General features: G+C 37.4%; 2 protein-coding genes across 5 annotated transcripts; one reads left to right on the top strand and one right to left on the bottom strand.

The window, feature by feature from the left end:
* The first annotated feature begins 108 nt into the window (after positions 1–108).
* LOC117208854 (protein unc-80 homolog) lies at positions 109–24,305 on the top strand. 3 transcript variants are annotated; one of them, XM_033450278.1, is made up of 51 exons: positions 109–429; positions 525–609; positions 728–830; positions 1,173–1,221; positions 2,417–2,443; positions 3,182–3,202; positions 3,357–3,502; positions 3,595–3,742; positions 3,811–4,042; positions 4,192–4,277; positions 4,340–4,423; positions 4,496–4,546; positions 4,689–4,819; positions 4,899–5,153; positions 5,219–5,394; positions 5,464–5,627; positions 5,698–5,840; positions 8,332–8,461; positions 8,603–8,794; positions 8,889–9,030; positions 9,130–9,504; positions 9,781–10,228; positions 10,318–10,441; positions 10,504–10,696; positions 10,788–10,929; positions 11,093–11,202; positions 11,277–11,467; positions 11,596–11,811; positions 11,895–12,030; positions 12,113–12,382; positions 12,456–12,710; positions 12,798–13,287; positions 13,361–13,979; positions 14,070–14,250; positions 14,352–14,530; positions 14,634–14,882; positions 14,943–15,216; positions 15,299–15,606; positions 15,714–16,139; positions 16,205–16,423; positions 16,503–16,648; positions 16,720–17,047; positions 17,267–17,587; positions 17,829–18,063; positions 18,126–18,335; positions 18,420–18,770; positions 18,841–19,056; positions 19,176–19,259; positions 21,219–21,341; positions 22,782–22,930; positions 23,152–24,305. In XM_033450278.1, the coding sequence occupies exons 3-51, from the start codon at positions 745–747 to the stop codon at positions 23,740–23,742; spliced, it is 10,422 nt and encodes a 3,473-aa protein (XP_033306169.1). In that variant the 5' UTR covers positions 109–429; positions 525–609; positions 728–744; the 3' UTR covers positions 23,743–24,305. The 3 variants fall into 3 exon arrangements, with proteins under 3 accessions (XP_033306169.1, XP_033306167.1, XP_033306168.1); XM_033450276.1 differs by lacking the exons at positions 109–429; positions 525–609 and adding an exon at positions 7,090–7,119 and having other exon boundaries at positions 745–830; positions 23,152–23,742; XM_033450277.1 differs by lacking the exons at positions 109–429; positions 525–609 and adding an exon at positions 7,090–7,119 and having other exon boundaries at positions 745–830; positions 9,130–9,483; positions 23,152–23,742.
* A 180-nt stretch (positions 24,306–24,485) lies between these two features.
* LOC117208857 (carboxypeptidase Q-like) lies at positions 24,486–27,159 on the bottom strand. 2 transcript variants are annotated; one of them, XM_033450285.1, is made up of 7 exons: positions 26,911–27,159; positions 26,139–26,524; positions 25,907–26,057; positions 25,575–25,824; positions 25,266–25,506; positions 24,955–25,137; positions 24,486–24,853 (listed from the first exon to the last, which is right to left on the bottom strand). In XM_033450285.1, exons 1-7 carry the CDS (start codon positions 27,142–27,144, stop codon positions 24,601–24,603), a joined length of 1,698 nt encoding a protein of 565 aa, XP_033306176.1. In that variant the 5' UTR covers positions 27,145–27,159; the 3' UTR covers positions 24,486–24,600. The 2 variants fall into 2 exon arrangements, with proteins under 2 accessions (XP_033306176.1, XP_033306177.1); XM_033450286.1 differs by having other exon boundaries at positions 24,494–24,853; positions 26,906–26,988.
* Positions 27,160–27,603: the final 444 nt, after the last annotated feature.

A 27,603-nucleotide genomic window follows, 5' to 3' on the forward strand; every position in this document is an offset into this window, starting at 1 on the left:
GGGTGGGTCGCCCCTGGTAAAGTAGGGGTGGTCCAGCAAGCAGATTCCTGGGCTGATCGATGGAACGACCGGCGCATTGGATTTTCCAAGAGTAGCGCGCGCATTCTCATCCTTTCCAACAGCATTACATCCACCGTGTCTTTCAGTTACTCACGATCCTGCCGTGGTGGTGCATCCACCTTTCGGTGAGTGCATACCTGCTAACGAGAGAATGATGCAACTGTGTCACTAGGCCGTATGGCACGTGATCCTGTCCTTGCACGGTGCTGCTCTTCTTTATATCCGTGGCGACGTCCAATGATCGCGACGTATCGGGAATGCACTTCTTGAATTTTCGAGAAAACGTGCGTAGTGCGTGATCTACTTCTTCCACGAAATTGTTCTCGTTCTCGTTCGATTTCACCTCCCCCGTTGCTCTCGACCGCAAACGTAAGTAGGTATCTACGTAGCAACGTTCCACGTCCAAATGGATGAAAAATAGATCGTTGAGATATTCAGAGAGAAATTGATTTATGGGATGACAGGGTGAGCCTAAGTGTGTTTATCGTAACACAAAAAGACCGGCTGATGTCGCTAGGAAGTGAACGGAAGGATATTTGCTATTGTCAGGTGAGACACGTGGTGTTCAGATCCTATGATAGATTGATTACTCTCTATCGAATACCCGTTAGATTTCTTTTTCCTTCCTTTGCTTCTCTGTGTAACGTAAGTGTTCAAATGATTTTAGACGTTTTCACTGAAAGCATGCATAAACGTCGGTCCGTCGATGGGAATGTACAGGAACAGGCTTTGCCCATTCCAGTTCAGATGTTCCTTTGGCGACAATTGAGGTACAATATTCTTCTACGCAAATCGATCTAATTTATCGATGATGAATTTACTTTCGTTCGAAGGAAATTAATAAATCTCAATAGCGCTAACAACGATGTCCAATATTTCTTGGAAAAGATACGTAGCTAAAATGCGTTTTGACAAGTCAGAAGCTTTAACGAGCAACGCATCGTTTAAATTATTGCGTAGCACGTAAAGATTATGTAAAGACGTAGAGTATTATGCAGATCGTATATTCATATTTGTGCCAGAGTTGTTAATTTTTGTCATTCATTCGCAACGTATATTACACTATATCATATATTTAATAAATACAATATACTATAATTTGCATATTACAGGCCGTTCATACGTGCGAAACTTGGCAAGCTTCACGAAGCATCTTGCACGGTAAAAATTCATACCTTCATTTTTATACATGTCCTTTCTATAAATGAGGTTGTTGAAGAAAGCAAACGATATAAACGGGTATATATGTGCCAGCGAATGTGTGTGTGCGCGTTTGTGTGTGCGTGCGCGCGCGCGTATGTACGTGTGTGTGTATGCATGTGTGTATAAAATGAACATTACAAAAGAATTACGATGTTTACGAATTTTGTTTGCGAACTAATTTTAAAGCAAGAAATTCCAAGAAATTTTATACGATTCATACGATTACAATGTCTTAGGACGTGAGACACGATGTTTCTGACATATTCGTCCACAGATTCGAATGAAAGAACTTTCAAATTGTAGATATGCTTCTGCTCCATTACCAAAGGGGGAAACGAAACATTGTTTTATTCGAATTTTTGCTTTCGTGATTGTCCTCGATAAATTTGTTGTGCTTTTTGTTAGAGGTTTGCCTTATGTGTACGGAGAAGGTGAAAATTTAATAAATTTGAATTCTTTTTTCTTAATTCCAATGCAATTTTGCAAATACAAAGTTAATATAAAGGTTAGTATGTTTCTAAAGTCGTGCAAATCAGAGTTCAGACAGTCAGAATATACGTTCTATGAGATTACCATTACAAATTTATCCCGATAATAAATATATGAATAATAATATATTCAAACGAATGAAATCGCTTTTTATATCCGACTCGTTATACAGAAATTTTTAACTTGAGATTAATAATAAAAGGAGAATTTTTTACATGAATATTCATTATATTAATAAAACTTTTAGTTTCACTGTCTTTATCATGCATCTCTTTGCAATTTAAAATATTTATAATCAAATGCAAGAATTACAGGCGAAATAAATAAACTCGTACCAACTTGCTGCGAAATATTTTAAACGGAGAAATAATTATTAACTGTAATCTGAATAACTAATTTGCGCTATGTTGCCCAAAAGATTTTATACAAGCTTTTTTGCACTCATGGAATCCGAAGCTTTGATATTATAGATTAAATAAATAATTACAAAGAAAAAATATATAAATATGAAATTGATGTCATGGAAGAATATCGCAGGATTTCATGCTGTGCAAAATCCTTATCAACCATATCCTGTCAGCCTTTTGTTTTCCAATACCTACCCGACTACCTGCACTAACAATGTAACCTCCTCCACGCTGCCGCCTCCACGTGTCACCTGCAGTTCTGTCAACACGCGCCAGGCCATCATGTAAGTTCGCTAAGCCTGATACCTGCCTGCTCCCATGTTTGCCAACCTATTTGTGCAATTATGTACTCTCTAATTATTCTGGTTCAATTACTAAAGAGAATTCACTATTTATAAAAACTATACTATCTATTTATTCCTTTATTGCATGTCTCTTTACTATAAATACGAATGTTTGCTTTATTTGCAGTATCAAACAGCTTTTTCAATATTTAATCCAATTATCTCTGTTATACATTGTTGCGTACATTATTTTCTAGCTCAACTTCAAACTATATCTTGTATATATTGTGATATTACCTTCCTTACGCCTGCAGTTACTATCAAAACCAAGTGGACGTAGTCTCAAATTAATAAACTAATTGGTACATTGTAAGCTGATACGCTTCGTTATTTTTGCCAAGGCGTTTTGATATGAAAATTGTAATATCGATTGTCGTGAAATTTTTATATTTTCTCAATAACACGCGTTCAGTGATGAGTAGTGGGTTTGTATAGTAGAAAAGATACCTCTCTTGGGGAACTGTAAGCACTGACTTTTCTGAATGACACACGTATAATTTTGTTACTTATGCGATGCAATGACGTATAATTTTTAATTCGCATCATCTACCTTGCTTGTTGTATTCTTTTCGTCTTATTCGTTCTTCTCATTGTTTTACGACTTTTCAAACTATTTTGCAATGTGTTCAGAGGAATAAGCTATTAATCATGATCGTGTGTTTCTTAATGCATATGTAGGAGACCAAGGAAGCTTGTACGGTTGGTATAAGAAGTATTTCACTATAATACTTTCCATTGTAGATATTAAATTTTGCCTCTTCTTAAATATCGTTTTATTACGTCTTCCGTAATTTAATTACTCGATGTGCAAACCATCAAGTTTTCTAAACGACTTTTAAATGATCGTTGATAGTCTCTGGAGAAGGTGTTAGTTCAGAATCTTCACAATGATTTAACACCCTCTTTGAGCCTGATACTGGGCACTGTGCCACGATGGCGTTTGATCCAAACCGCTCTTCCCTACATTCTCCATGCCACGGCCAATCTCTTGCACAATAGGTGAGTCGCCCACCTTTATGCTTCCCTTTTCAACAATTTTATCTAGCTTTTGCAATTCCATTTTACGAGAATCGTTTTGATTAATCATAAAGGAAGGATTTTCAAACCCTTGGAGCCATGGAAACAACTCTTCTTTACATTCTGCATTGGATACTTCTCGACGCTGCCGAAGAATGTGCCGAGACAGATGCCGACCCAGGAAATCCCTTTTACTATTTATTTTCTATACCTACCATGAGCGTAAGTGATTTGCATCGAACGAAAGAAAATAATAATGTAATAGTTTCTCATATTTTTTCTTCTTACAGCTGTTCGTCTATCTTTTTGCGCCGCTGTGTAATCATCTGAAAGATATTGACTTTAAAGCAAATTTACGTTTGGAAAATGGTTTGAAAATATGGTCGGCTATGTACGAATGTCGTCATCCAGATACACCTTGCTTCACTACTCACTGTCGAATTAAACCACAGGCTTTATGGAGTCGTTCTTTCAAGTATTACAAGCAACATCAAATGTCAGATGATGTGTTTGTCGGAGGAAGTGAGTGAATCTATTTTATAGTATTTCGCATGGCACGATACATAACAATATATATTATAATATATATTACAATAATAATGTATATAATATATATATATTATTGAGTAACATAATATTCTGTAATATATATTATTGAAAATATTTCTTAGACGTGGAAAGTCCACCGAGTCAATCTGTTAGTGCGTTTTCTGATCAAAGTGCAGACAAGTCTTCGACGAAACAGTCGAACGATGATGTAAGTATAAAACATTGCTTTAGAATCACAATTATGATAATTATGATTTGTATTATTTCCAGAACATTTGGGTATCGTCGCCAAAGGACACTGTTTTTCCAGAAACAATCCCCGAGGAGAGCTCTGGTACCGAGGATGAGCACGTAGTGAGTATCTAGAATAAGCAGCTTCCTCTTAATTCCACTTTGATCGATAAAATAATAGAATGAACGTATCAGGTGATCTTCAGATTACCGTCCCTCAGCGAATCGGAAAAAGCACTAGACGGGGTAAGGATGATTTCGAATTCTATTATTTCGGCAAAATGCTAATTATTCGGACGCGCTGATATTAGTCCTCTGGCATTGAAAATTTATAGTAGTAACGATGTCAATATACACGAAATACACGACTCGTGCATTATTATTTCAGGGAGAAGCCAGTATCTTTCATGTAGCTATGGGCAGGGCAACTGGTTTCTCAAAGTTAACGATAGAACAGGTCACAGCAATTTCGACATTGGATACTTGCAGACAATACCAGGAGAGATCGACGATCGCAGGGTTAGACAATTTTTATAAATAGGTTCATTATCATTGAAGCTTCACTATGGTATGACGTAATAGAGGATTCATTTTTTAGAGATACGGAGAAAGAAAAAGAGGATCAGCCTCATAAAACGGAAAAAGAAGCGCAAGACACGTCGAAAATGAAAGGTTCTGTGGAGCAACGAGGTCCTACCGATTCAAGTGGTGTAGGGTTGACAAGTAGTTGTGCTGCTATCGATGGAGACGTTCGAGCCGCTACTTTCCTCGATGTAGCTGTGCTTAGGTGCCTTTTTGTTCCTCAATGGCAGGAAGAAGGTGTATATTGGGCTCTACAATTTTTATACTATAGGTAATTATTTACCGAAGCGCTTTGCATATTTAGAATTACATTATATAAAAAAATTGTCTATACAGATTACGTATGATGAACGAAGAAACATCGGTACAACAGATGCCACGACGCCGTAGTAATTCTTTACCAATACCTAAGATAGAAGTGTCGATTTATCAAAGTCCGGAAAGTAAAAAGAAAGATGTATCGAAGGATTTTATGGAAGTACCAGAAGTTCGAGACGTCACCTTGTTAACTGGTACATGGAAATATTTCTTAGCTTTCTTCTGAAACTTCGAACCTTGTGCTTCTGTTTCACCTATCACAGGTCACGATGGTGATACAAGTCATACAAGACGAGCCAGCGAGAAATCAAAGAAAAGAATGAAAATGGCTGACCTCAAAGCATTTGTCGAAACAAAATTGTTATCGAAATCTGAAAAAGCGCTTGAAAAAATTGGTCAAGATGATTCGAAAATACTGTTCGATCAGGTAACAAATTAAACAAAATTCTCAACCATGGACTACCTAAGACAATAATAGCAATCAATCTTATTTCCAGGACAGCCATAGAAGCCTCGACACGGGGGATGATAATTTAACAAGACCTACTTCGACAGCGTCGAAAATCTTTGAAGCGAAGGACATTGATCGTATGAAACATCCAACGAATTTAATAAAAGGAAAAAGCATGCCAAGTTTAAGGTACGCAGTACGGGTTGCAAGTAAAACTAAACATATATCGAAATATTCAGTTTTACAAAAACTTCTTCTCCTTGACTATAAGTTTTTCTACTTGTTCATTCGTACTCGCATACACCGATATTCAATTTCGTATTTTATACCATAATATTGCAGTTTCAAATTTCTTACGAATCTTCGTCTCAGCATTTTTAATTAATTTCAACTTTCTACCTAGTAATTTATACGTATGTGCGTACGTATGAACTTTTAGTTACGTTGTCAGTAATTTAAGCAATCAGATTCAACAACTATTTTATGCTACAAGGAACAAGCGTTTCTTAGATAAATAATTGTTCTCTTTGAACGTAGATTATAATCAGTGTTGGGTAGCATATCGTGTACGTATTGACTTCTAATATCAATTCTACACGAAAATGGCATCTATCTTTTAACTAGTTGCTAAAAGTTCACTGTCTAGACACATTTTACTTATCTATCATATATTTCTCGGACTCGTAGATCTACAGTAGAAGCGTCAATTTATCGATATAGATATTGATATTTTAGATAGATGCCAGATTTATTTTTTTATTTACAATAGTTTTTAGTACTTGTAGGCGAAGTAACGTATTACGCTCATTTTCATTATTTCTTGCAATTATTACTAGCACGAACATAAATCATAATAGAATTAGAACAAATTAGCAGTTTATTAATTTTATATTTATTATTATTGTCGATATAGGTATTATTGTTATATAATATTTCATCTTCCAAGCGTACTTTGAAATTTAATTTTCAGGCATCTCTTTTTCTAATTTCTAATAAGATTTTCGATTAAAATATTTCCTTAGAAAGTTGTAAATGCATCCTTTTTTAACTCGTATTTCAGCAGCTATTTCAAGCTATAGATTTCAGAAAGAAAAGTTCATTTTTTACCCAACACTGACAATTATTTTTCAGCTGTACCTAAATTCTTATAGATAATCCCAAAACTATGTTATTCTAATGAATACGCAGATTCTTCATGATGGTGGAAATCGAAAAATCATTATGCAGAAATTATCAAAAGATTCAGTTCAAAATAAGACTTTACGAAACCTCGATTTTTACCCTTATAAAGAGTTTGCCTACTTTCATTCGTAACACAGTTTTGTTCATTCTGCATAATTTGATAAGTCCTTGGTTAAAACTTATGCGTAATGTGTTTCTCTGTGTGTCTCTCTCTTCTCTCTCTCGTTCGCCTTTTCACCCCTGAACTCGTACTCAGCTGCTTGATTAACGAGCTGACCGCGGGAGGGTAAGTCATCAACGTCACTCGGAGGAAGTTCCGTACTGCAGCTCGGTTTACACGCTTCTTTTACGAGCTTCCTGCTTCCGGTAGGGCGCACAATTATCCTTTAAACACACACCACGCCCTAGCCGCCTCGGCACGTTAGCCAGAAACAACGGATACCGTAAACACGCCGTTCCTCGCGCTTATTTTTCAAACTTATCCCTCACAAGGACCAACAATTACGATATTAAGAATCGCAAATCGATCGTATGTCTTACGCCCATTTACTGGCTGCAATTTACTACGATACTTGATTGCTAGCCACGTTTAAAACATTAATGTCGGTATACATAAGTTTTAGCGTGGAAGTTTACAATATGAGTAGGTGTACAGGTCGTACATTTTAAGCGCGTTTCAATCGAATATATTCCAATTACATTAATGTGTAAAATAATCGACGCTTTGTACAACAATTCGTTCGAAATCGCCTTTATCTGTTTTATAACTTTTTTAATTGCATGACTAAAGAACAATACATCGTTCACGATCTTTTTACTCTTGAGTTTGTAGTCCTATTTTGTTTTATACGCGTAGAATTTTGCCAAAACTTTGTTCACTGATCACAGAATATTCTACATACGACGTTCACTACTGAATCTAGAATAGGTTCATCAGTGGCTTAGATTTTTTGAACTACGTTCTATTTGCTACTAGAAATTGTGCAAGTGTATACGTTTCGGACCATATAATATAGCTGAAGATTCAATTTGTGATACAACCGGCAAGAAGATATATACATATACATTTCCAACATATATCGTTAATACGATTTTCTATGAAACTAAATTTTAACCAAAAAACTTGTATTTCGTACCTTCAAATTTTTATTTCGAAGAAGTCATTCTTCTCTCCTGCTGTATCACGAGTCCCCCATTGCACATTGTACACGAAGGTACGATCTTTCCCTTGGCAAATTACTCCATATTCTTCGATCACATATATTTAAGTCACAAAAGTATTCAATTTCACAATATCAAGATCGGGAAAACGTACACAGTAAAATATGGTTAAGGAACACATCGAGCATGCAACGTGGAATGGCAAACGCACTGAAGTAGATAAGAACCTTAGAGGTCAGACCGTAGTGCTTGGCTAGGACTCACAGTGTCCGATGGCATGGAGAGAGTTGATAGAAATATCTGCTATGTCCGGTTTCTGACGAGTCGTATTTTGTAGGTACGTCGGTGATACTCGTATCGAGAGGAAACAAAGTCGATTTTATAGTCAATCGTACACCGCACCGAACCCTATCATCACTGTCACAGAACACACGCCTACTCCATCCCCAGATTACATGAAGCGACAGGTAAGAAACATTATAGCTTACGCTAAATTTGTATACTTATAGCGATCGCAAGTAAGGCTTTCTTATTACTATTATTTCATTGTTTCTGTAGTTTGTACCAAATTGCAATTATAATGGATATTATTACGGTGTCCTTTATAGGGTTCAATCGATAGTCAATTAGATGCTATCAGTATGCACGGTAGCCGTTTAGATTTTGAAAGGAAACCCAGTCTTACACGGTCGCAGACAGATTCTAATATTACTTACGCCAGCGACGAAATACCGGAAGCACCTGGCTCCTGTTGTTACATCACCAAAGAAGGCGATATCGATCTGCAAGTCGTTTTAAAAGTTGGTACTGTTTTACTACAACAGCACAGTTTTGCTTTTATCTGATGTATTTTGCAAGGATTACTTAGTAATCGCATTTTTAATTTTTTACCAGGCCGTACACTCGGTCGCCTTGAGGGATGGCAATTGTTGCACCTTACGAGTGTGTGAAAATATATTAAATTTAGTGGAGCTTTTAATAGATATGGGAGTGATGAAGCAGTGTCTTCGCGACGAAATTACGGGTAGCATAGCTGGTGAATACAAAATGTCTCGTAGTGTACATACATTGCATTTACATAAGCCTTTTTACAATCTTTTATATTATTTCATTTTTTTATCGAATACTTTGCCAGAATCTGCAACGGCAGGCGAAAAAACGGAAAGCGGAAAAAAGAAAGATTCCCCCGAGAACGAGCAAGAATACCGACAAGATCTTTCGGAGGAGTCCAAATTTTCATCTCACAATCTTTTGATGAACTGTGTGATCAGAGTACTGAAGCATTTAGGCTGTCCGCACGGCTGCTCGGACAGAATACGCGGACCGCAGACGGATTTCTGTCGATCTCAGGGACAAACGATTCTCAGCAAATTGCATCGAGCCAGTTCGAAGCAATTTTCTCGGTTCCTGAGAACAATGGTGCGGGAACAACCGATATCGGAGATTTTGGAATTCTTTCATGCATTCGTTGGATTCTGCTTGGATCCAAGTTCGTTATTATCTCCACTTAGTGAGTAAATCGAGAGGAACGAACAATGGCACGGTGCACGCTTACGATATTTCATTCCGTTGCAGAAATGCTTAATAAAATGCCGATTATAATTGGTGCGAAGCTCCAAATTAATTTTCAAACGCAATTAAAAAAGATTCGTCGCGTCCTCGATGTTGCAATATTTTTGCAATATTTTATATACGCATTGTATTGATTATTTTGTTACTCTTGATTTTCAATATTAGCAAGAATTGAACTTGATAGAAGAGACTCAGGATGTTTTGTGGTTGGTAGATCAGAAACGAGGATGCAGCAAATCACCAGAAATCGGCTCGCAAGGAGGATACGCGACGAATTTTGGTGCTAATTTTATGGGAACTACCGGAGCTGGTGGTGGTACTGGTAATTCCTCTGCGACTGCCGCTACCGGTACCGTAGCTGCAACAACTACCGGAACTGCAGCAGGATCGTACGGGCTTAGTAGTCACGGTGCTCGTGGCATAGAAAGCCACATTTTCAATTATGTTTTCAAAGCCCTAGTTACGCGATTCATAAAATCGATAAAGGAGCTGAAGTCGCAAGAAAACGTAAGTTTGTACTGCGATCTTCGGCAATTTATGTCATACGTTAAAGAAGTCCATGGAGGTGCTTTTCGCCGTGTCGCTCTAAGTGGAATCTTAGACTCTGCCGATCGACCTAACAAGCGATGTAACAGCAATGTTCAAACTACCCGTGTTATTAGGTAAAGAAAGATGCAAATATATTTTCTAAAGCACGCGGAAAGAGATGAAATGTAGAGAGTACAAAATGAAAATGCGTAAACACTTTCAGGCATATACATCAATCTGATTTGGAGGAACACGCAGATATCGGCGGGGATACCTGTTACACCGTGGACGATAGAGGTACCAGGAAATTTCTTTTCAAAAAACGGAGTACGTCTTCAACTTGTGCAGTATGTACATCGAATTACATATATTATTATATTATCACTGATTCTTCATTTTGATAATGTAGTTTACATTCATGCAGAGTCTTCTTGAAACGGAACTAAGCGAAGAGAATGCGAAGATTAGTCAAAGTCCTCTGGGAAATTTGAGGAAAAAGCATCACATACTTACTCCACGACAAAGTGAACGTAATTTAGGAATAGAATCGTTAAGTTCTGGGAAAATTCGAAAATCTACTCGCTTTCAAATCGGTGGCATAGGTAGAAATTATTAAAGTTTCCAATTTCCACTAATCATAAAGCAATAAAAACTGACCGTGTACAAAATTATTACGAGCATATAAAATTTCAGTCAATTGGTTTCGAAGGGAATATGGTAGAACTGATTCTACTGATAGCCACGAAAGTAGCGAATCTCCAACAGACGGTAATTTCGTTAGGCAATCCAGTTTTCATTATGGCCATCATCGTAGTGGATCTAGGTCGGGACGTGGGTGAGTCCGTTTCCACAAAGAACTACAAACTCGATTAGATTCGAAAATTTCTTTCTACGTACATACGTATGAAAGTTATTAAATTTTATTTTACCTCTTAGTATTAGCTTTTAACATAAAATGTTAGGGTTTCATTGTAATTACAAACATTCTATTTGCATAGCGTTGGCCTAACTTTGCAAAAAGCAAAACGTCGAATGGAAGATCAGTTGAATAAAATCGGTTTCGGAAAGAGTAAGAAAAAGGAAAGTCTAGAAGAGGTACCAGGAAGCTGTAAGTGATCGATTGTTCCGTAATTTTCTGTCGTGTTTTTAAATTTACCTAAAATACGATTGTACTGCAAATAGATTTCAGCAGAAGGAATTCTATGGAATTTGGCGAAGCTTCTAGGGAATCTGAATTCGTAGTGTTGAAAGAGAGAAGGCTGGTACCCCGTAACGCCGTCTACGATGGAATGCTAAGATTCTCATTCTTATTGGAGACATGCCAACCGGGTTCGGTTCCTGATCACTATCTTATGGCGGCAATCTTAGATCTTGTAAAAATATTTTATTTTTTACAATATTAAATCATTCTCAAACTTCAATCGTCGAAGAAATCGCTCATCTTTTATATATTCGAAGTGATTAACATTAAGGAAATCGCCATATATGTATTTTTCTGTAGCCTTATGCCCCGGTGGTCGCACGAGCTTCTTTGTTATTGGAATGTGCCCATTTTGTTCATCAATGTAACAAAGGGCAATGGCCAACCTGGATGAAAGTGAATTCTCCTCTGTTTCGTCCATCGGTTCCCATTAATAATCGAAATGCATCTACAGTGCTGTCGAAAATTCACATATTGCAACGTACTGCTGGAAAATTATTTTATCAATGGGCAGAGGTACCTGATAAGTATTGATATTCACACAGAAGAAACAAATCTTTGTGAAGAAGAATACATTCGATAATACGCGTGTTTAACAGGCTCTTGGGACAAGATTAGAAGAATTACTGCTGGAAGATAAGCAAAACGCCGATCAAATGATCGCAATCGTATCTGATGAAAATAAACAAAGAGATTTAATTATCGAAGACGAGGAGGAAGATTTCCTCGACGAAGGTAATTGTATACATAATCTTAAGATACAATTGCAAAAGAATTAACTTGGATAAGTAAGGAGAGATGTTCATCGTTGTTTCAGCTAGCATAAATGGCTATGGATCTCAATGTCCAATGGCGTTACGCCTTGCAGCCTGTATTCTACTTCTGGAAGTGACAGCGTTTCTAAGAGAAACTTATCAAACTTTGCCAAAATTTAATAAACTTCTAACAAAAGAACGACCACCACCTTGGGAAAGAATGTACAGCAGAGAGGCAAATCGACGATGGAGCATGGCACTTTCTTCGATGGGTCATTCCCAAACGTCGGCTCAAAGTCTTCAATCGATCGTAGGTGATCGTGAAGTAGCTCGTAAGTATAACAAAATCCTGTCTTATTTATGCCTCGTTCCCTTTAATTTAACTCCTCCGAATTATATTTTAAGCGGAACGCAAGATCAGTTTCGTGCTTTACGAACCTGATAACGAGTCAGAAGGTAGTAGTAAATCGACTGTTACTATCCAAGGAGAGGATTTTCAAGGTACTGAGAAAGACAAGGCCAAACGAGTGCAGCCACCTCAAAGTCGACCGTTTCTCCTTCGTCGTGGGACGGCGGAAAATGCAACTGGTTCGTTTAAAAAGCGAAGTTTGAAACTCAGACGTGGTACCAAAGAAGGCAAAGATACGGAATGCGAGGCTTGTGAGTATACTCTGAAAATATGTTCCCCAATCCCTATAAATCCGGGTGTGTTCGATAAAAATATTAATATTACCGTATCTTCGTTAGATACGGTAAAACGGGCAGATTCGATACAGTCGAAGAGAAAAGTGAGTTCACTGTCAGATAAAAGCGACACCTCCGAGCCTGGTTTCGGAGGTGAAGTCAGCGGAGAAGAATCTCCGGGAATTCCCGTCGACGAACAACTACCGGAGAGTCCCAGCGACAGCAACGAAACGGACGAGACGAATAAAAATTTCCCGTGGATGAAAGTCTTGATACAGTTCACCAATTCGTTCAACTTTTACTGCTCTCATCAGAACTTTTGTCATCCGTATTGCCACCGGCGTCAAATGCGAGCGTGTAGCAGATTGATGAAGTCCATAAGGAAAATTTATGGAGAAGAATTTGGGATCCTCAATGGTACAGGAATGTTTGACTTTGACACTGATAAAAAGGAAGCGAGTAAAAAGGAGAAACGCAGCCGGAAGGTTTCGGAACAAGCGAGTACTCAAGTGTCGCCTGTGCGTAGAAAGGATAGCGTAGGGAAAAAATACAAGTAATTCTTATGCTATTTTCTATACAGAAATATAATTAAACATAAAATCCAAGTGTTTCTATTTCTTAAATAGGATCGAGAAGAACATGGATGGATCTCAGTCGGGTAGACTGGCTCAACGAGATTCGTCGAAGGATTTGGCTGACCAAGATTCAGAGAAAGGGAAAGAATCTTCGAAAAAGCGTGCAGACCCTGATAGAGAAAATTCACCGATTCTGAAATATTTAAGAACTCAAGTGAAGGACATATTTCATGCACCGCTAGCTACTTTGGTGAAAGGTGCGGTAGTAATGACCGAGGAATTATTCGTGGACGTTCTACCCGTTGCGTGGGAACTTTTGTTAGAATCGAACCAAGAAGTCGCAGCGTCCGCCGCGTCGCTTTTCATAGTCGGGGCTGTACGAGCTCCTAACCAAGCCAGCGAATTGATGCACCATGGTCTTCAACATAGTAGCACGAGCGTACGAATAAACGCGATACTAAGGTTTCAAGTGTTATGGAAGCTACGGTATCAAGTTTGGCCACGTATGGAAGAAAACGCTCACCTCACGTTCAAGGTTCCTCCACCTGGCATAGAGTTCACGTTACCCTCGCCAAAAATCGGTATCGAGTCATTGCCCGTCGTGGATCCACCTTGGATGCCACAAGTAAAAACAAAGGTGGAGGAAGTGACTATTAACCAGGAACATCATGTAAGCCTGAAATAAGCGTTGAAATTGTAGAACACCTTAGAATTAGAATTTTCAGTAGATTAAGTAGAATTTACTACAACTATTACTTAGAGGTCCCTGGTGACGGCAACGAAAACTCGTAAGAAGCAACAAACTGAACTCATAAAAAGGGCTTTGCAGGCACAAGACGACAAGAAACGCGAAGAAAGGGAAAACTTTTTGATCACTACCATACCGATTACCGTGCAAGCAGCATACGAGCCCAGCCCTGTTGGGGATGATCATGACGAAGGTAATGCCAAGTGCTTTCTCTAACCCTCGAAACTCGGTCAATGCGATAAACGATCGCGCTGAATTCCCGTCTCTACATTTAAAAATCTCGTGTCTCTGTAGGAAATGTTGGGGACGAAGATGGTGGTGAAACTATACAAAGAAACACGTCTCATCATGGCCAATCTGCACCTTCGTTATTCCCTTCTTCCTTATGCTCTGCAATCGTACAAATAATTCATCTACTTGACGATGCCGCCGTTTCGGACGATGGAAGCGCTGTTTACGAAGTCGCATATCAAGTAAGCAGTTCACCATTCGATTAGTCGTACAAATATTTGTACATATCGTCGACAAATATTTTTAATCAAAAACTATGGGATGGTGTTTTTAATTTTACTATAGGTAATCTGGAATTGTTTGGTAGAAGATAGTGCGCTATTCTTGCGTTACGTTTTGGAACGTCTAACCAGAGAGAAGCAGGAATTGATGTTTAAAATCTTGCGACATCTTATTCGGTTTGTGCCGAAGCTCCCTCAACAGGCTGCTTTTGCTTTGTACAATTACATCATTGGATATGTTATGTTTTACGTACGTTCTCCGCACGAAGAAGGACAAAAATTGATCGGAACAGCACTTTCCATTCTATGGATGGTAAGTAAATTTAAATTAAAATTCGAATCGAGGAGCTCTGAGAACGTTTGTTCTTTACAGGTTGTGCACAGCGTCCACGGAATAATGTTCAAAGATTTGAAGCAAATATTACGGAAGGAACAATGCGATGCTTCGATCTTGTTAACCGCGAACGTCCCATCTGCAAAAAGAATCGTAGTTCACGGTCCTCAAGATCCAGACGCAGGAGGAATTCCCTCGCAGTTTCCGGTGCAGGAAGACACGCAATTTTGCCAGATACTGCAAGAATCTTTAGACTTTTTTAGTATCGAGGAATCGAAACAACGAGAGTATTTCCTTGTTGACTACAAAACACGTTTGTACTAATCACATCTTTCTATAATTCTAGCTCGCGATTTACGATTATTTTCGTCACGCGATTACGATTTGCGTTCCAGATCAAATTCGCAATCCGTCATCGTACGTTCGAGATTACTATTTCTTTAAAGGTAGATCGCAATTTTCGGAAATCGAGTTGGTTCACATGAAACCGGAGGACGCATTCAACGCTTTGCAGCGTCAAGAACTTGTTCACAAGTTCGTCGAAATTGGCAAAGTCTTGTTAACGTGGGCAATCTTGAAAAATGTCGACATGGTAGTCCAAAGAGTGGTCTTTCTTCACGAAGAACTAATGAAGCTACCTTCTTTCCCAAGAAGAGCACTGGAGGCGGATTTGGACTTGTACAAAGGCGGTGAGATCGGCAGAGTAAGTGAACTTCTATTCTACTACATTCAATGATACAGTCTGTATGTACAATGTACGTGTGTATATCGTGGGAGAATTATATGAATTATAATTATTTCTTTCGTCAGGAGCTTCTTGGTCTAGACGTGATGCACAAATTTATGTGGGTGAAGCTGATTGCCAGGATGTTCGAAGCGATGGCAGGAAATTTTGCTTATTCAGGGGATATTCATCTGTTTCTAAACGTATTAAACGGTGCATTGATTCTGCACAGCGAAGATTCCTGTATTTTGCGTTACGTCATAGCTACGTACATCAACGCCGCGCATAATTTCAAGAATATCTTTTCAACGAATGGCTATTTGCTAATTATGCCAACGTTGTTGCAATTGTATTCGACTCATCAGACGAACAAATTGGTGACAACTACCGTAGAGTACGCTGTTAAACAGTTTTATCTCATGAATCGAAAGCCGTTCATTCTTCAAATGTTTGGGAGCGTTTCCACCATACTGGACACGGATGAGACCAGCATCCATGGAGAAGCGCACAAGGTATGTCAGTTACAATCGTATAATATGGCCATTATATTTGTCTAACTTTCAACAATTGTTTAAAGGTTCCCTCGGCGTGTCTATTTAATTTATTATTGAGTCTGGAAACTCCATCGCCGGATCCTTTGCACATAGATGAATTGGTTAAAGAAGAAAAGCCTCTAAAAGCTATCGATTTTTGTTATCACGATGAGAACGAAATGGTTACCGTATTAGATTGCATATCTCTTTGCGTGATGGTAATAGCTTACGCTCCTGATTCCGTGAGGGGTCAACAAATGCTGGTGAGGCAAATTTAACTAGCTGTATTTAAAAATTATATGTTCTGTAAATATCCACGATTAACCTTCTCTAATTTAACAGACCATATTGGAAGCGATACTGCCTTGTTACGTTCAACAGATACAATCTCCGACTTACAACAAAGAAGGAAAAACCGAGAAAGAAATAATACATCAGTTGGCCATAGCTGTGAAGACCTTGGTGAATAATTCCGAAGCACTCACAAAGTAAACATCGATTTTCGATCAAAAGTTTTAGTTTTTAAGTACACGTATATCGATGCATCGAATTTTTTCAGATATTACAACGGACCGCAAAAGTCGAGCCCTGAGCACAAGGGTTCTAGTCAAAGAAATTACGGCAAGGGTCCGTATTCGCCTGGTTTTGACTTCGAAGATGAAAGTCAGTCTATCAAGTATATAGAACATTCTAGAGTGCGAATCTTCTACGATCGAGACAACGACGATGCCGAAAATTGTCATAAAAATGAGTTTCGAGGACCACGCGATATGCTATTGAACATGGTAGGAGACTTTGTAGCTCGTTGCTCGGCTCGTTTGGTAGAATTGAACAAGAAATCTCAGGATGGCAAGACGATCGAATTGTTGGACTCCAAATGCCATATAGTAAGTATTTCGTTCTCGCTTCTACGTTTTACCAATGTTCTATGCGTACACTATTTTCTCATAGAATAAAAATCCAGCCTTTTAACTAAAATCTTCGTTAATTAGTCTTTCAGCTATTTGGTAACTTATTTATTCCATCTCTGTAGAATTTTTCATGTTTGTTATTAACATAAGAACCGTATGGCAAAATGAAATTGTAATGTAATGGTTCGTTAATAGCGATTAGCGGACATTGCGCATAGCCTGTTAAAAATATCTCCATACGATGCGACTACGATGGGTTGTCTCGGCTTGAGAAGATACATGAACGATATTTTACCTTCGACCGATTGGTCCAGTGACGATATGAGGCCTGCACTGACAAATATTTTAAGAAGACTGGACAAAACGTTTAGCAAAATACATAAAAAAGCTTCGATAAGGGGAAGCACCGATTGGGCTGCAGCGAGCAATATTTTGAAAGGAGTTTACGAAACATTGGCCAAATGTCCTTACATCGCCCATTTCGCATATTTAAAGGCATTACTAACCACTTGTCAGGTATCGTAATTATTTTTATCGTACATCTTTGTAAATATATTAAAAATAAATTCTAAGTCGAATATTTATCACAACTCAAAGTGGATAATTGAAGTGTAGTTTATTTACATATTTAAGTGATTATTACTTAATGAAGTGATTTATGCCTTACGAACTTAGGTACTGAAGAATTAATAATAGTAGCGCAGCAATAATAAGGCGTTTGACGTTTTATTAATTAGAAGCTTTAATTTATCTACAGTCGTTGATCATTGGAGATACCCCGTCGGAGTATATATCAGCTTCCTCAGCCGCTTTTATGAGTAAAATACCTCCGCAACATTTTTGCTCGACGGTGCTTCGACTGATAGCACTCTACGTTATATCTCTTGGAGAAGGATACCTACACGCTATGTTTGCAACTCAGACTCGAATCGAAAACGTGCTTCTTAATTTATTAATACCGTTGTTTCTACGCGTGGGAACTGGAAGAAAAGGTAACATTTCGGCAAAACTGTCGAAAATGCTAGAGACCGGAAAAGATATTGTTATGTTTCAGACGTACCAAAGCTGAGACAGTCGGATATAAATTTTGCTTTAACCGCGGTATTAAATACTTTATGGCCACCTACCACGAAGACTGTGCCAATAACTTCACAAAATATAAAGACAACGACAGACATGAGAACGGGTAGTTTAACGTTTGTAGCGAGAGATTCAAAGACTTTAACTAAAACGTCGTTAACGTTGTATCAAATTGCCTTTCTAGGTAAGCGATCGAATAATTTTCCAGTAACTTTTATACCAAACATCTGCGATAGTTATTTTATCTATATTCTTCGCTTTCTTGTAGCCTTAAAAATAATGACGATATGCTTCGAAACGGAACTGAAAACCGAATGGCCAAAAATTTTACGCACAATGCGTTTGTTGAACAAACGAAACGAGGCTTCCACTTATCTCTGGAACTTTATAGAATTCGTAGTAACTCATCGAACCGCTTTGTACATTCAAATGCTACCGTTCATCGTTCACAAGATCGGTCAAGCACCCATTTCAGAGCACGAGAGAAATATGCAGACCACCATACGAGCAAAGATTAGCGGCGATACTAAAACGGTACCAAAGTCACGTGGTACTCTACTGGCTGATCTTATACACGAATTGAAGAACTTGAAAGAAGAAATAGAAGATCGGAAATTTGGTTGGTAGGACAAATTACGCGATACGGTCGGATCACTTTGATTCGTTGTCAATAGAAGACTGGTTTATAGACGAAATACAACCAGAACCGAAGAAGAGTGTCCCGGACATGCATACTGCGACCGAAGGGCAATCTCGCACACAGAGACTATCGTTGATCGATCTTTTAACCGGGGATCTTGGAACCAGGGGTCACATGAATCATCAGACAAATTCAAGCGGTACCATTAAAACAACGCAACCGAGTCAAGTATCGGCGCCACCAAATGGTATACAAACTGCACGTGGTACGTTTTTATCACTTGTCACATCGTAAATTCGTTCGATAGAACTTCGCAAAGAGTTTTAACAAATTTTCAGTGGCGGTGGAATTAACGTTGATATTTCCATTTTATTGATATTTCAGGATCAAGTACAAGCGGAGGTTCCTCCACCCTCCGTGAAGCTTGCGAAGGTATCGCCGAGCAGCAAGGGGAACAACTACCAACAGGTATTTCGTTTCTTCCGAAATTGTTAATATCAGTCCCGAATTTTAAATATTAACGGTGCGACTGCAAGCCTCTCATAAATGTTTCGCTGTTTTTCTAAGCGATTAAGAGACGTTTACCACAGTTGGATCGAGCCATTGTCTATAGGGCACTGCGAGGAAATTTGCAAAGCTCTTGTGACACCTTGTTCTTTTTGCTTCGTAAATAACGATGCATCGTTTCGTTTCGTTCCCTGATAGCGAGGCTTGCGACGAAGCGTCTAAATATTTTTCCCCTTTTTCGAATGCAAATTCTTTTGTTTCGAAGTCTAAATCTTATTACGTGTAACCACTGAACTCGATTTCCATCGCTCACACTTTTAATGTTCCATTTTCCATCGTTCGGGCCTCCCTGTTTGGTCTTATATTGATCATTGCGTTGCTTCCATTGCTAGCTAGGGGACGGAGGTAAGCGGATTCTAATAGTAAATTCTGCTACAGTCTATGATAAACGTCCTGCTGGTGTGTTTCCCCTATCACGCTTCTCCATATCTCGTAATTTCATCTAATCTTGCTCACTTTTTCTCCTCTTCTATATTCCTTTTGATCATATCTGTTGCTAACTATCTTTGTATTATTTCCGTGAACAGAGATTCGATCAAATTATGTGTACGATTGTAATTCGATTTGTGTACGTATGCACGTTAAAAAAGTTTATTCCTCGATGTACATTTCTGTGTACGCTAGCGGACAAAGCGTTATCGAATTTCTCGTCTTCCCTTTGAAAGCAAGGTTTGAACTTGTTTACCGTGTGAATTCATCCTTGTAACATATAACGAACAAGTAATCGTAAAATGGCACTACTTTAATCCATTAATCGGAATGAGTATATACACATACATGTATAGTACATATTTCGTTTAGCGTGTATCCCATATATTTCGTACATCTTGTTTTTCATGTACTTTATGTGACGATATGTTCTATATAACATATAAAGATCGATCGACGGAAAAGTTGAGGGTGATGTCCGAGCCTTATAGGTATAAGATTCGATCATTGCCCGCTACTATTCATACCGAGTCAGCAAACAATTTGACGAGCTTGATTTCATGAAACCTTAATCGGGGGAAGAGTATTTATTATGAAAAATAGAAAAATCTCATTTTCACGGTATGTTCCATTAGATTATTCTATTATTACTGCTATTTTCCCTTTCATGTTTCTGTACACAGCCGTAATAAATAAGTATATATGTATATATATACTTATACATATACATATAGCAGTAATTAGACAATGGTAATGTCCAACAGTTGGTATCCTATTCATTGTTGCATAGTTGTATTTCATTAAAACGTAGTTGCTTCGACTTTCTCGTTTGCTTTCCTCTCCTTACCCGATCACACGATCTATCTGTAATTCGAATCTAATTCTTTCACTACAAGCTGACACAGTCGATTTGTTTATCAAATGAAAGAATGCTAATAATTCGCGTTTGCGTGGGCGTGTACGTACGCTTGAACACTTTATACAACCTTCATGTTTCTCCATCGATACTGTATTTTTCATTTTTTTTTTTTTTTTTTTTTTTTTGCTCAATAAGAGTCTTGCTTACATAAACGTTTAAACACAATTTCTCACAGGTCTTCCATAATCGAAGCAACCTCGTCAAGAGTCAGGGAGAAAACACGACTACTTACATAGTACATTATACTGTTTCATATTTAACCGTTTCGTTTCAGATTCCCCGCTGATTAATTCTGTTATACAGATATCCTATTTTTCAAAACTCGTAATTTTCCATTAAATTGAAATAATTGAGCCGTGAAAGTAGACTATACTTTCCGTACGTTGTATAACGCACAATATTGAATATTAATGCTTTAGTAGAATTGAAATGATAACAATAAAACTGTCACCTGGTATGTCTCATTTGTCGTCTTTCCCTTCATTCTCGACGTTAAATGTGGCATGTTTCAGATAAATCCCAACCATCTTCTACTAGCGATGAACGTAACCATGTAAAGCCTCATCCTATATTAACTCATCAAAAGGCGCCAAAACTGCGCTTTCTCTCCTCCGTAGAGTTTAGGCACTCATCAGGTAAATTTCGAGCCTGTATTATAAATAAATAAGTTATAGTTACGACAGATCACGATATTACCGATTTCGTGAAAATAGCATTAGCGATTTACACGAAAATGTAAATAATAATTATAGAAATTAATATGTCTACTAAATTGATATGTGTTATACAGATAGAAACATTTATGAATCCGAATATTACGATATCTAAATTATCGGATAATGGATGTTTATAATAAAGCTGCATTACAATGTTTAACAAACGCTAAAAGAAATTCGGACATTGAGATTTTCAATAGAATTTCTATAGATCAATCTGTACATACATACATGTATGTATGTATACATATATTTGCAACGTAGAAGTATAGAGATAACAGGTCAAATCGAAGTTTAACAACTTTTTGTTCCAATTTTTTATATTTTATCGAATATGCATATTGATCTAACCGAAACGTAGAATATAGTATGATGAAGGGGTCACCATTAGAAAAGATTCAAGATAATCCATTTCATTCGTTTCATTTATCTTTGTAAATACAACAAAATCTTCCGATGATATAAATCATTAGCATGTTTAATTATTTTCTATTATATCTTATCGTATATCATACTTCGCTTCATTATCATTTGCACGGTATTTTTATCAGCTAATACAAATAATACAAAAACACGTACCCTTCTGCCATACCTATGTTAATCATATTTATCGTATTTAGCGATACTAGATACACTTTTAGTAACAAGATAAAGTAATTAAAGTAACCATTGTGAAAAGTACACTCTATACATACAATATTGTACACTCTCTATATCTCTATATTGCCCCTCTCTTTTCTTGTTTGATTCCTTTCTTTGCACATACATACAATTGCCAGATGCTCGCTCTTCTACAGTCCTTCCAAGCTTACTTGTTTCAAATTATAGCGAACAAAACGTACTACAACATAAATATGCATATACAAATCAGTTACATGACTAAGCTTCTAATTGTAAAAGTACTACAGAAAAGAAAAGAATATTACTTCCTTTATCGGATATGGTTATGAGCATGACTTTCAATAAATTCACTGAATATTTCATTCCTTTTAAAGCGCCTTTAAAACAGAATGTATAGTGTACAGTGTACATATGTAATGCGATGCTAAAACTCTATTCTTATATTATATGAATACATTATACGTATCAAAGACAAATACGCGAAATGCGATTAGGATTTAATATTATTCGTATTTCGATCTATAAATTAGATAAAAAAAGGAATAATCGCTTAATAAATATTTATTCATGGTAGAGATAGTGCGATGTTAAGACAATTACATTTCACGAAACGTAATTGTTATTTGAAAAACGCTTCGGGTTACAATTTGTAGTTATGGAAGAGCAGCATGGATAGATTGTAGAATAGAGAGTAGAATTTTATGCGCAAAGAGAATTAATCGCGTGTTATTTTAATAGGGGAAACCGTGACGAGCCAACTCAGCCCAACCAGTCCAAACGAGGACAGTTCAGGCGAATCCCGCCCAGACAAACCTCGATTACAACGCTCTATGGGTCAAAGCAAGAAGACTTTTCGATTGCGAAAGAGTCGAAGAAGTCACGTAGAAGTAATAATATGTATACAGCTGTAGAAATATCAGATATTACTGACAGTGTTAAACGATATTACGTTTAATTCGATAATCGTAACGATTCGAACGGTTTAAGAATTTTAAGCACATCTTATTTGCTTTTAGATACTTTTATTTGTACCGTTGATGATACAGTTGAGTTAATTTAAATATTTTAGGCACGATCCTCACACAATGATTTGGAATTTAATTTTCAGACAGTGCAAGCGAAATCAGAACAAAGTAATAACGTATCACAACCAACGACCCAGTCATCGATACTAACACCACCGATTCCAGTGATGGAACCGTCGAGCTTCAGCATCCCCTCCGATTCGTCGTCGATCCGTTCAAGAAGAAGTTCGTCTATCCGACAATCGGACTGCGAAAAGGGCAGTAATTTGCTGAGCGATCAGCAGCAAATGCATTCTAACCTTCACCATCACCTATACCATCACCATCATCATCACCATCACCTTCACCTTCAAACATCAGATGCTTCATGGGACGAAGATACATCCAGTACGTCCGGTTATCGTGAGTCGTACAGTATGCAATTGGTGTCACTAGAAAGCAGCAACAATAACACTCGTCCAATTCAAGCACCGCCTTTAGCATCGCCAGATTTGAACGACATGCCCTCGACTAGTAGCACTACGACTCACATTTTCGAGGGAAGCTCGCCAGATTGCTCTATCAACGGAAGCGGAGGAGAGAAAACTGCATTGTTGACAGCTAGTCAAAGAACAACCTCTCAACATTCTCTGTTGATGGTTTTCCCGAATCAAGACGAAGATACGTTGATCTAAGGCAATTAACGAATATAGTCGATGTATACCATGACGAGACTGATTAAAGCGTCAATAACCTCTAATTGCTAACGGGAAGTCTCGCAGTACATATCCATGTGCTAGTATTATTTGCCACTTGAATCGTTCTTTCAATTTCGATTTAATATACGATACCTTTCTTTTCCAATATGTTTAGGTGTTAATAGGAAGAGAGTACTATTTTCCGTATAAGAATAAGCGCGAATGGCACGTACCGTCGATTACCGTCAACAAAAAATTGCGTTAGCAATTAAAGGTTTAGTCGAACACGACAATGTAGAGAATTTTCGTAACGTAGAACGACTGAGAATTAAGAAACTGATCTAATACGGTGTTCAGAGTTTTCAATAATGTTCTCCGTTGACCGGAAAGACCAATTAAAAATACATATGTTGAGAGCCTAGCCTCGTGGTCACGGAATATGTACTTTGTAATACTTCGACGAGCGTAGCGAAATTACGACCACGTGGATGATTAGGCCTAAATATTTGTATGTCACGACTCTGTAAAAAACGAACATTTGAAATAAAAATACTTTAAGAGAATCACAATGAATTTTCTCTCCGTTCTTATTACAATCCTGAATATTATCCACCTTGATCTTAATCTCCAGACTGTGATCTGTAATTCGTCGCTTTGTCGATTCGCTAATATTATTAATTTCTCGATTATCATACAAAAGGAATCAGTATAGAGAGTCGCTAAACAAAATTATTCGTTCGATATTTTCAAAAATATTCCTTTAATGTTCCATTTTCGTAAAAATTCATATATATAGATTCTAACATTAACGTTTTCGAATAATCGACATCGATATTAATAATACGAATAATATCGTCATTTGTGACGTGGAAGATCGACGCTAAGCTCCGCAAGTACATAAGATAATGCTGCAAATAGGGCTGTTCCCTTATCAAGAGCTTCCGGATCTTCAACCAACATAGTATCCGCATTCGTATGATGGTAATAAAAGTATTGTTCGTCTTGAGTCCAAAGAGAACCTCCTGGTACTCCTGCATCTACCCAAGAAGCGATATCAGGGCCGTCGCAGGGACTACGAAGCTTCATATCTCCCATGATAGAGAACAGCCTAAAAATAAAAAATAAAAAAAAATTAGAAACGTCGAACAAATGAAAATTAAGCAATTATCCTTGCTAGCGTTCTTATTTAATTTTCTTTTGCAAACTAACTTCATGATTCTTTCTAGGATGCACACAACTTCTTCGGTTCCGGTAACTTCAAAACCTAATGGCTTGAACGTGCCCATATCCGATTCCAGCACGAACTGTAAATTCTTCTCTTCGCTTTTATGACTTTTGATATAATGATTACCTCCTATGATTCCAAGTTCTTCAGCCGTCCACATGATCATTCTATAGTCGTAATGAATTTCACGTTAAGCCAAGTTACATAAATTTAAACGTAATTTAATTGTATAATTTAAATTTCCACTAAGTACTTCTTGTTTTTTAACTAAAACGTTATTCCCCAAAATGTTCACCTTACTGTTCGTCGTGGTTTATAATTAAGGTGTTTCAATAATTTTAATGCTTGCCACGAAATAAATGCACCACCGCCATCGTCCATTGCGCCCTGACCAACGTCCCAACTGTCGATGTGACCAGATATAACTACAACTTTCTCCGGTGCCTTGGAACCTTTCAATTCAGCTATTACATTTCGTGATACTTTGTTCGGCAAATTTTTCGCCTGCATTTTTAAATTTATTTCTAAAACTGCACCTAAAAGATAAATAAATCGTTAATATCCTCGATGGTAACAGAAAAAGTCTACATGACGCCATGTCTACCTCTATCAGACATCCTTCTCAACAAGCTGGCATCTTCAACCGTGATACAAGCTACCGGAATTTTAGTCACATTCTCGCCGTACGTTTGCATACCCGTATGTGGGGAATACAAAGAATATGGTGTAACGGATCTAATTAAAGCAGCAACAGCACCATGTTTCGATGCTTCTGTTGCTCCTTCGTCTCGATACTTTACCGTTTTATCATACGAAACATATTTCTCATTAAATACAACGATCTTTCCTCGGACCTAAACCGACCGAGAAAATGGTACAAATTATTTAAACGAAATAAAGCATAATTGTTCTTTGGAAATTCTGTAATATATTCACCTCGTGCTTTCTTTCTTCAAGTTCTTTGAAACTGTTCACGACGATAGCCTTTGCGGTTATTCCTTCGGGTGGAGTCCCAACACTGTAACCTAATCCCAGAAGAGCAATATCTTTGCGTCTTGGCTTTAAAAGCGTCGCTGATTCCTTTCCTCTGGGAAATAAATAAATATTTCAGCAATGTACATTTTAATATTTAGCAGGTAAGAAAGAAACGCTCATTGACAAGTGTTACCTGACCCAATGTGGCACACTAACGGATTCACCGTGTACATTATCTAAACCAAACTCCAAAGATTTATTTAACACATAATCAATGGAACGCTCTAGCACCGCAGTACCAGTAAATCTCGGACCAAATGTGTCAACGAAGTAAGCTAATTCATCCCAAGTCGTTCCTTTGAACGATCCGTATAAAGTCTCATTTATTATAGCATGAACAAAGGGTTCGTACGAGTCTATCTCTTGTATAAGGCTCTGCGGCAGGTTACACGTATTAACGCTGTTTGTTTCATCACTCTCCAGTGCTATCGCAAATTGTAGTCGGAAGAGCCATGCGATTATTAAAAATTTGATGGATAAAAACATGTTGTTGAACAGGATAAATCCTTCTAGTTTCCTCTGAAAATATTTCGTTTCTCGGCATTAGCAATGTTAGTTTCATTCTAGATCTTAAAATTTACTTTCACAATGTTAATTAGATTAGAAAAATAATTAAATTGTTAACAAATATACTTATTCGATAAGAAATACGCTTGGTTAATGGTGTACGAAATGAATTTCTATTGAATACTTTATCAATTTACTAATTTATCTGTTGTGATAAGAGTATCTTATGCACATCGATTACCGTTCAATCATAATTTATATATCAGATAACTAATTTATTAATACGATTAGATCTACGTCTGTCTTGAATATAAAAAAGAAGGCAGAGTTTAAAAAGATGTGTTTACAATATTTTTTAAACATTAAATTATAAGAATAAAATCACGACTATACCTTACTTTTGTATTTTCTTCAAAGCAAATAAAACAAAACCAGACAGGTTTAAGTATATATGCGCATAGTTGCAATAATACAGGATCTCGTCGCAAGAATCGCCTGTCAACTAACGTCTCATCGGTTTGACTCAAATATATATAGACGTACAGAATACGAGTAGAGGGGAATCGGAAACTGGAGAAGAATGGAGGAGAAGGACTCTGCTTATCTTCAGAAGATTTATCTATAGTATACATTACGGACTATAGTTCACGGTTTATGCGATTGTGGTATACATACAGCAAAAGTATTTAGACGCTAGATCTTAGAGTCAAGAATCCATATATATCCATATATATCCGTATATAATCCATATATATATATATATTTCTAGAATAGATATATTTTTATAATCTTTATGATTATCTTACCATAAAATCGGTCTACACTGTAATTCAGTTATTAAAGATTCGATATCAAAATAGTCCTTCATATTCATCGTTACATACTATCTATTTACCGCTTGGACTTGAGTATCTATTAGAATATTAAACATAATAATGTAAAACCAGCCGCCATTCTGCCGTTTAGAGTCGCCGCGTTGTCGCACGGCGCTCTCTATATGATCACAGGCTTACTCTCCCGCATCGTCTCTTGAAATATGTCAACTTTAACGTGTGATTAGTTTTATAATATTAATTATACATACTATGCAA

The sequence above is a fragment of the Bombus bifarius genome, unplaced genomic scaffold (genome assembly GCF_011952205.1).
Source record: "Bombus bifarius isolate JDL3187 unplaced genomic scaffold, Bbif_JDL3187 scf7180000008163, whole genome shotgun sequence".
Taxonomy (NCBI): domain Eukaryota; kingdom Metazoa; phylum Arthropoda; class Insecta; order Hymenoptera; family Apidae; genus Bombus; species Bombus bifarius.